At 40.3% G+C, this 9876-nt stretch overlaps 1 protein-coding gene across 2 annotated transcripts; it reads right to left on the bottom strand.

Moving 5' to 3' along the window:
• Positions 1 to 4277: 4277 nt before the first annotated feature.
• Positions 4278 to 8959, bottom strand: SELENOK (selenoprotein K). 2 transcript variants are annotated; one of them, XM_054977322.1, is made up of 4 exons: positions 8875 to 8959; positions 6643 to 6727; positions 5332 to 5412; positions 4278 to 4374 (listed from the first exon to the last, which is right to left on the bottom strand). In XM_054977322.1, the coding sequence occupies exons 1-4, from the start codon at positions 8891 to 8893 to the stop codon at positions 4278 to 4280; spliced, it is 282 nt and encodes a 93-aa protein (XP_054833297.1). In that variant the 5' UTR covers positions 8894 to 8959. The 2 variants fall into 2 exon arrangements, with proteins under 2 accessions (XP_054833297.1, XP_054833299.1); XM_054977324.1 differs by having other exon boundaries at positions 4287 to 4374.
• Between the last annotated feature and the right edge of the window lie 917 nt (positions 8960 to 9876).

A 9876-nucleotide genomic window follows, 5' to 3' on the forward strand; every position in this document is an offset into this window, starting at 1 on the left:
TAAGAGAACTTGTTACACCTATTGTTACGACAGTATTCTGATACAATATTCTACTGATTTTTTTAAAATTAAAGCAGGGGAAGAAACTGGCTGCCGTGGGGACCACAGTCAGGGAAACTGGCTTCCATGTGGGCAGGAAAATCCAAATTTGTCCACCTACATGGCAGACATCCCGGTTTTACTGTGATCTTTCTCAAAACTTCAAAGGAAAGTAGATTTGAGTAAGATCAGAGAAAAGCCAAGGAAAACCCAGGAGGTGCACGAATGCACAATGCTGCTGTGGAGAAGAAGGAAAAAACCCTTCTTCCAACAGCATTGAACCTGATGCTGATATCCCATACAGAAAGGGCCACAGTTTAAATGACCTGGGAGAATCTCTAGGGGGGGTCAAATGGTACCTGAATTGTCCTTTCAGAATCCACATTAATGTGAGGAAAACACACAAATGCAAAAGCAAGCTTCACAAGAATCAGCGAAAGGCTCAAAGTGAGCTACAAACAATATCCACACTCATGTAAAACCAAATTCCATAGAACAGCAACAGTAGCAATAAGAACACTAATTGGGCAAACCATAGCATTTTGCTCTGCATTAAAAGCTTAGCAAATGCAGTATCCCTGCAGTTTTACAGCTAGATACTTGAGGTGTAAGAATGAGATAATGTTTATAACTACAGCGTACGGAAGAAATTATACATTCAAAGTTCAATTTCAAACAACATAGGCTAGGATGGCAAGAGAAATGGGTTGAAATCATGGTGCCTTTAGGGCCTGTAGAATACTCTGAAGGCTGCTCATTAAGAAGCTGCATTTCACAGGAAATGCAATCATCAAATGTGGCTATCGACATCTAATGAGGCGATCCATTACTTTTTCAAAGGCTATGAGGCTATCCATTATTTCTTCAATTACATAACATCTTTCAAATAGTTTTTTGGCTTCTAAGTAAGAAAATCAGAGTCAGTATTTTGTAAAGCTATATATTTATAACTTTACAGCTACAACAAAATGTTCACAAACTATACAAAAAGGATTAAGACACAGTAAAACACATACAATTAATTTAATGAACTGCATTTCAGCTATACTGGATCCTGGAAGAAGGAATTCCCAGCACTGCTTCATTATTCTGCTAATTTACAGAGCAGCGTTTCATTTAGACATACATATTCACAACCCGCAGACTCATTTGGTCCAACCCTCAGGAGTTCTTCTCAATCTTGCAAATATGTACGTCCAGTTGCCTGCCTCTTAGAGCAGGCATTTACCTATGGATAAAATGAAATTTTAGCACTAACAAAACAAAAACAATTAAAAACAGATCCAGGAGCCTAAGAGGTATTTAGATTTGTTTTTCTTAATGCAACAGCTCCCCTGCCCATATAGTTTGTGATATGGCATGGGAGAAAAAAACATCAACATTTGTGAGATTTTCATGGGCCTAAGTAGGAATAAATCCAGAGGAGTTAGCCGTGTTAGTCTGTAGTAGCAAAATCAAAAAGAGTCCAGTAGCACCTTTAAGACTAACCAATTTTATTGTAGCATAAGCTTTCGAGAATCACAGTTCTCTTCATCAGATGCATCTGACGAAGAGAACTGTGATTCTCGAAAGCTTATGCTACAATAAAATTGGATAGTCTTAAAGGTGCTACTGGACTCTCTAAGCAGGAATGTAAGTCCTGGCCACTGTGAACAACACAAATTCCCCAATGCAGGCATTTTTCTTTCAGATAAGTATTATTTTACACATAGCACAAGCGTATAATGTGACATTATTCATGCCACATGGGATATAAGGAAGCTGAATCCAGACAAGACCTGATGCTTTGGAGGGTCTGGGCCAACTTTTGCTGGATGAAACAGAGTTGGCATTTGCACAGCAGGTTAAGAGCTTGTGGGTGCTTATGGATCAATCCTTGCTGTTTGAAAACCAGGCTGGTGCAGTGACCAAGAATGCCTTCTATCAGCTGCATTTGGCTCACCACTTCTCTTAGACTCAGAAGACTTGGCCATACTAATCCATGCTTTTATAACCTCATGTACTGCTGCTACACACTCTACCTCAGGAAGACAACTCGGAAATTGCAAATGGTCGGGGGGGGAGGAGGGAACGAGCGCAGCTATTGTAGCTGCGCAGAGAGAACTAAGACCGAGACGCAAGGGGGGGGGGAGAAGACCTGATCCTGAATGTAGTCTGTATTTTATAAGATCTACCAATCTGATAGCATATTAGAAAGTTAACTTTAAAGAAAAATTGCAGTATGAAGGGAATACAAGACATGTAGATGTAGTGTGTGTTTTCTGTTTATATGTTGCTCTTCCCTTTTCCCCAGTCCCCCTTTTTCCTTTATATTTCTGTAGTTTTTTGTAGTTTTTTGTTAGAAATTTTAAAAAAAAAGGAAATTGCAAATGGTCCAGAATGCAACAGTTCAATTAATGTCAGTAGTTAGCTGATGGGAATATATTTTAAAATACCTACATTGATTGTTTCTAAGCTCAGGTCAATGTGCTGCATATGATCTTTCCGTTTAAGGCTTGGGACCCACATATAAAAGGACCATGCCCCCATGCACTAACTAAAGTCACACTGTCACCTACTAGCTGCTCCCTCCACTTAAGGATGGCATCAACTATGGTCTGTATTTTTTCCTACAGTGAATTCCCTAGGGAATGGGCTCATATTTAGCCTATTTAATGTGATGCATTCAGTGTGCCTATGAAGATTGCTTGAATACTTCACTTAGTTCATAATGCAAAAGCGAGGATGCTGGCTGGCATCTATAGGAAAACATATTTCACCAGCCCCGACTATGTAATACTGACAGCTGATTCAACTCTAATGATAATTCAGAGTGCTGGTCCTCATCTTTAAAATCCTAAAATGGAAGGGGATCAGGGTGTGCCAAGAGACCACCTTTGCCTCCATAAACCTGTCCAAATCTTGTCACAAGCCTTGCTGGGCATATATGCATTTGTTAAACTGAGACGGGCGGCCATGAGAGATGGGCCTTCTATGGAGTTGCAGTTCCTCTGTGGAACGCCCGCCTCACCACTTCATGCCTCAGAGTATTGGTGTTGAGCTTTAGGCACTAGGGTGAGCAGAGTTTTGTTTTCTTGGGTCTTTATTTATTAGCTTTATTGTATGTAGAGGCAACTCTGCTTATTTGTTTTACAGGTTCTGCATTATGGTTTGATAGCTTGAATTTTTACAGCTGCTAAATTGGATGTTGACTGTGCTATTTTTATCTTCTGTTCTTTTATTGTTTTAATGTTGTTTATGGCCAGTTTTTTGTATATCACTTGTGATTTATTTTTGTACACTGCTTTAACTATTTAGAACAAGAAAAAGGTAGATTTAAATCAATAATTTAATTTCTTCAATTTATAGTCCGCCCTCCCCACACAAGCGGGCTCAGGGCGGATCACAACAGACTTAAAATACACCATTGAAAGAAAAATGGTATTTAGATGCCTTTGAAATAAAAGACTGTTATAGTTTGTTGCTAAAACTATTATACTGCATTTAAAACTGAATAAAGCCTTAATACAAACTCAGAGGGAACACTAAGTTTTCTAGTATTTAAACTTATTTTTCACATAGTCTAAATGTTACTTAAAAGTTTTTTATTTAGTAAGTGACAATCCTTGTGACCCCCAAAACAATCTTTTATAACCTGGGGTCATATGCTTTTGAAAACAGGTGCTGTAATGCTGGAATCTTATGCTTTTCTTTTTCCAGCATTCCTTTATGCTGTCACTTGCCCCTTCCCACCCCCAAAATATAAGTCATCTCAATAAAAAAGCAAGAGTTAATATCCATTATTGGGTGGATCAGTGTTCCCTTATGAGATGTAAGACAACATGCCCATGTTCTTTAACTGATGTTTAAAATCAAAGTAGTAAGCCAGTTGGAGAGATCAGATAATTAGTATGCATAAAGTGGGAGCAAAAGGGGTCATCCACATGGATTACTGGGTGTTCCTGGTAGTGATCTGCCAGTTTCTGGCCCCTGTATCAAGCCATAGTATAAAGAAACTCATGAACTGTTGTTCTGCCTGGTGACTTGTGAAGATGTATTCCCCTTAGAAAGAAAAGCAGCTTTTCACAAATAGATCATAAATACAGTTTTGAGATACTGTTATTCTTGCCTTGAATTTGGATTGCATTTAAAACTGGAGTTTTTTTGAGATACACTTGTTATAGTTAAGACTTCAAAAATTAAGATCTTTCTTTTTAAAATTAACTTTTATCTACCCCGCAGTAAGAATCTTGTTTATTTTACCTTCCTCATCCACCTCCACCCATTGGTGGTGGAGCTGGACCCCCACCAAGGTGTCTTATTTGACCCATTCTACGGCGAGGAAATCCAGGAGGTCTAATGAAGAAACAAAGAAAGAAATCAACAACTCTACCTCCAAATGCATTCTATAAATCATAACTGAATATCACACTGCACTACAGTTACTCATTCAATATAATTTGCCAAGTAAAATATTGTATGACGGATTGCTACCAAGTCAATTATTCTGAAGTGCTATCAAAGTATGAAAGTTAAGATATAATCATTCATGCGCATAAAAATTTGCTATGAGAATTCCTTGCAAACACATTATTCCAAAAAGCACCATTCCAGTTTTCCGAATGACTAGTACTATAGAATTTACAAACAACCCTTTCTGCATATAAAAAAAGAAGATATATACAAAAGTATAAAATTCCTATTTTGATCTACACAGTATTTTTATATGTACAATTTTAAACGAATGAGGAAAATTTTGCCAGCTAACCCTTAAATACCCAGACCTGGAACTGGAAATGGTGATCCCATCCCAAGCATGTATAAAATATTCAGCATGAAACAAAGCCTCTCAGTACAGTGGTTAAGTGGCTGGACTATGACTCAGCAGTCTGCTAGTTCGACTCCCACCACTGCCATGAGTGCAGCAAGTAGCCTTGGGTAAGCCACTCCTCTTAGCCCTGAAGCCTGGAGGATGTAGTCAAGGGTGGCTGTTAACTCCTGCCCACCCCATGAGGCCAGTCAAAGGCTTGCCAAACTAAGTCACTGGACGGCCTATGATCCCTGTAGTTGAGGCTGTAGTGCCTCACAATGCAGTGGGGAAAGGCATGCGAACCTGAAGTTTGCTCCTGCTTCCTATCAGGTATAAAATCTACAAGTTGTGATTGTGCACAAACTAGACTTGAGTATCTTCCATTTCCATCTAACATGAAAGTATTATTTACATGGCTGTAGATAAACAAGTTCATTTTAACCAAGACAGAGAACTGGAAGATTTCAAATAACATGGGTGAAAAAAGAGTGAAAAAGCAGTACCCTTTTCCATCATCGTATCCTGAAAAGGAAGAAGATACAGTGCCTCTTCTTACCACATGTGGGTTAATGATGCTCTGGATACTAAAACGAAAGAATCAAAGTTGGTGTAAACTGAATGTCAAAAATCAAGGGGTTCAACAGGACTTGAATACAATATCAGAAGAGTTTGCCTACTCAATGATGCTCAAGCACTAATGAGTAACATTGTAGTATAAAGCTTTTGAAAACAGATTTACAATTCATTTGCTACCTTTAATTCTGATTCAGTGTTAACATAATAGTTACTACTTTTTTAATCAAATGAAAATCGAAATGAGAGCTGGCAAGTCATTTACATTTGAAATCAAAATTTGCTTTATGAGAGTTCAAAACTAATTCATGATGTATTCACAAACCCTAGAAGACCCCTAAGATACATGTCTTTTGTTAATTACTTGCACAAACTAGAGTATTCATTAAAATTCAATTAATAACACATAATAATTTCTAAACATATTTATAGTATGTACAATACCACCTTGCCTTATTGCCAATTAGTAAATTATAGTAACACTTTCCAAAACACAGGGATGTTAAGGTTTTATTCCAGAGTCATTTAATTTTTACTCAGTCAATACAGACATAGACCCAAAGATGTTCCGTGTATGCAACAGTTCCTGTGGACACAAAAGGATTCCCTATTCAATACAACTCAAGTCACCACACCCCATGTGTTCATTCCTATTCAATAAACATTACAATGGAGCTTTCAGCACAACTGGACTTCCTGTACAGAGCTATCCCCAATAATATGAGGAAATGTGTGTATGGTGGGAACTCCATGGCGTTCCTCTGAGTTATTCGTGGAACTCTGGGTTGGCCTCTGTGCATAGAAATATGAATCAATGTGCTGGTCACTATGCACAGAAATATGGAGCACTACTGGATAAAATAATGGTTTCTTTTTCAAAAATTCTCAAGCCCTGCTTGTTGAAAAGTCAGCACTTAATGATTAGTTGGGGAGGGTCCCCTTTTTCTTGCTTCAGAGAACACTTTTTACTAATAACAGTCAGAGAAGGCCAAAGTAGGTTCATCAAATTCAAATTGTTCTTCCAGGAAAGATTTAAGAATTAGGTTCACGACAATACATATTAGTTCTGTCACTAGGTTTAATTGGCTGTTGTTTGCACCCTCCTGTTATTCATTGCATTTATTGCCCTCCTGTTATTCATTGCATTGCCACATGGCCTTCAGGATGACTCTGGGAGAACTGAGCATTTTCTTAACTCAATGCAAAGTAGACATTAATGAAAAAGGAACAGTCTTACTTACTATAGAATCACAAAATCTACCACTCCCCAAAACAACTCTGTTATAGATGAAACGCTCCAAGAACTCCGACTATCCAACACTCGACCTGTAATATACAGGAATAACTATGGATTGATACCATATTAAATGCTCTTTATTATGTACAAATATCAGTCACATAAACAGGCATTTTGTAACATAAAGGCAAACAATTCCCTTTACGATATGAAAGTGCAAAACTAAACAGTATATCCAGAAAGTGACACACAGTTAAGAAAATGAGAGGTCAGGCTCCAAAGACCACCTGTAGAAAGACAGCTTGGGCTTGGGCATGCACAGTGGGACTGACAACTTCTTTTGAACAGCAGATCCTATAGCAGCTATTTGCTTTTTAAAGTCCATTTTTTGAAAATGCATTTCCTCTGTGGCAAGATAGGCTGCTGTTTGAGAAACACAAGACTAAAGCTTTCTTGGTTTATGAAACAAGTTGGCAGGTCTTTAGGTTACAGCCAAAAATGTTCTTCTGCACTAATGTTTATGTTTCATTGTATCATATAGTGGAAAGACCAGGGCTTTTTTTCAGGGGGAACGCGGGGGAACAGAGTTCTGGCACCTCTTGAAGATACTCAGCAATAGTGCTTGAAAATAATATAATTTCAAAGAATCCCGTATGTTTCTTCCTCATTTCTCTCTTCAGAGTTCCGCCACCTCTTTTCCCAGAAAAAAAACCCTGGGAAAGACCATTTCTACTGATGTTCAAAAATTATTTGAATAGAGCTAATCTAGAAATATACAATATATTCCACTTGTTCATCTTAAAATAAATTTCTAAGTGAACAATACAACAATGATCTGAAACAAAGACGTCTCTTCAACATTGCTGGTTTTGCACTGCAGAGAGAACCTCTGATTTCACAGCTCACCAGTCAAGTAATAGTGATCAACACCATAACTGGCACAATCCTCATGTTGTTTTCAGGCAGGGTGATTCAGCGCACCTCACAACAACAAACCCTTTGGCATGAAAGTGCCCTTAAAAGCAATTTGATGCTTGCACTTTCAAAGTAAGCTACGCTACTGTCAATGGAGCTTACTCTCTATGTAAGGTAGGGTTACAGCCCCAATCTTTCTGTCCCTGCATTTTGACGTCTGCAAAGCAGTGCAGCTACAGTGGAAGAATCAACCGAAGGTATTACTGTATTTACCAAAAGGAAGATTAGTTTCTTTCCCCCCAGGTATGCCATCAAGAATAAGAGGGGTTATCTTGCATTTGAGTACAAGTATATATAATAATAAGAAACTTTTGGAGTACAATATTTTTAGGGGGAGAGTTGTCTTACATTCAGGTCATCTTCCTTTCAGGTAAATAAGGTTGGTAATCATCAATATGATGCATTAAAGTCTCCAGCATACTCCACTTGCAGCTGAAATTTAATTTCATAGTTCTTCTAGTGCTAGCACCCTAATAATAAGCTTGTGTTTATGTACGTCTGTGAGTGACAAAAGCAGATTCAAACCATGAGTTTGGTTGCCCTCCACCCCCACTACAGCACTCAAACTGATCTCTCACTGCAGCAGCAGCAGCAGCAGCGCTGAAAGGATGTATCATTGACCACCTCCACAGGGAACACTGCTGCTTAACAAGGAGTGTGCTTGTCCCTGGGGAAACAGTCCTGGCCTAGAATATTTTCCAGCCTTAAGCAAGCTGTTGGCTCCTATGCCTGTTTAGGGACCTTTGACTCTCAAAAGCTTATACCCCGGAAACCCTGCTGGTCTTCAGGAGATCTAATCTTGCTTTTCTACCCCGACGTGCCGGAATTTGATATGCCATTTCCACCGGCCAGGCAAAGCCATCCGGCTGTACATGGCTCGCTTTCTTCCCGTCCCATACTCCCGGCATTTAAGTGTCACACCCCAAATAAACGCCCGCTTGGGAAAACAAGGACAAGTGCATGCACCCAAAGAGGGCTTCATTGCCGGTTAGCGCTTCCTCCTCCTCTGCTTTAATGAAACGCATTTACTTCAGAGCGATGCTTCTAGGTATCCGGATAGTTAGTTGCCTCCCCACCCCGACGTAAAGCTGTGTGTGAGAGAGAGAGGGAGAGGGATTTTCTAACAGGGAGAACAAAAAACCTTGACTGATCAAAGCAGGGCACAACAGCGCAATCTCGCCTCTCCCCACTGCGACAAGTTATGACTTACGCACGCGCGCACCCCAAGACCTTGTCGTCGTTCCCCCCGCCCCCTCCTCACCGTTGGAGATGTAAACCATCGCACCAGCTGCGCTTAGCACCGAGCGCCCCGCTGCCCAGGCCCAAACGCGCAGAGTGGACTTCCTCCAGCCCCGCCCCTTCCCTGAAGAGTTCGGAGCTGGGAAGACACCATTGGCTCCGTACTGCAGGGCGGGACATACGTCATTCTTTTTCCCTTTCGCGCTCTGCTCTGCGCCTCTCGTCTCCCTCCCCCTGAGTACTAGTAAGATCGCTCCTCCTCAGGCTGAGGTCTCTGAGAGATGGAGAGCGGAAAGAAGCGATCGCGCGGGTAGAACTAGCTCAGGCTGCAGAGCTTTTAATAGCGTCTCCATTTTAATATATTCTGTGTAAAAAGAAAATTAGGAGAACTTTTCTCATTTTTTTAAACATGGGGAGTGTTAACTATGTGAGATTCCCCTGCAGTCTGAAATGGTACATCCCATTCCACCACCTCTGGATTCTGCCGCCTCACTGTGCGGCGTGCCTGCGCTGCGCTTCTCCTGCGCGAATGGTTCTTGCGTTGCCCCGTCGCCTTAAGAGTGTTGGTTTGCCCTAGGAACAGAAGAGCAGCTGTTTGCTCACTGGTTTCGGAAGTGCCTCCAGAGTGCCTGTGCTTTTTTTGTAAAAGATGTGGCTGCCGGAGAAAGTAGTGTAGTAAAAGAGTAGTAGTGTAAAAGAGTGGCTGCAGGAGAAAGTAGCGTCGTTACTAAGGTCTGGATAATGCCAGCCTTCAGCCTGAAACATCCATAAAACGATGAATGTCGAGGGTAGCTTTGAGCCTGTATAGAGACCTTAATAAGCCTTTCGTAATAGCATTGGAGTAGGTTTAAGAAAAACTGCCCCCCCCCACACACAGAGCCCCTTTCCTGTTGACTATTGAACCAAGCTTAATTGATGTACACTTCTATGCATATGAAGAAGTAAGTTTATATTCTCACAGAAGCTTATGTTGAAATGAATTTTGTTAAGTCTTTAAGGGGCTACTGGTCTTCTGTTTTATTTT

Source organism: Eublepharis macularius, chromosome 4, assembly GCF_028583425.1.
Source record: "Eublepharis macularius isolate TG4126 chromosome 4, MPM_Emac_v1.0, whole genome shotgun sequence".
Taxonomy (NCBI): domain Eukaryota; kingdom Metazoa; phylum Chordata; class Lepidosauria; order Squamata; family Eublepharidae; genus Eublepharis; species Eublepharis macularius.

Excerpts from the sequence above, each read along its gene's own strand:
- SELENOK (XM_054977324.1), bottom strand. Across the intron at positions 5,413-6,642 it reads GTAGATTTTGTGATTCTATA|TATCCAGAGCATCATTAACC; the intron begins GTAAGTAAGACT and ends CTTTCGTTTTAG. Across the intron at positions 4,375-5,331 it reads GGATACGATGATGGAAAAGG|ACCTCCTGGATTTCCTCGCC; the intron begins GTACTGCTTTTT and ends TTTCTTCATTAG.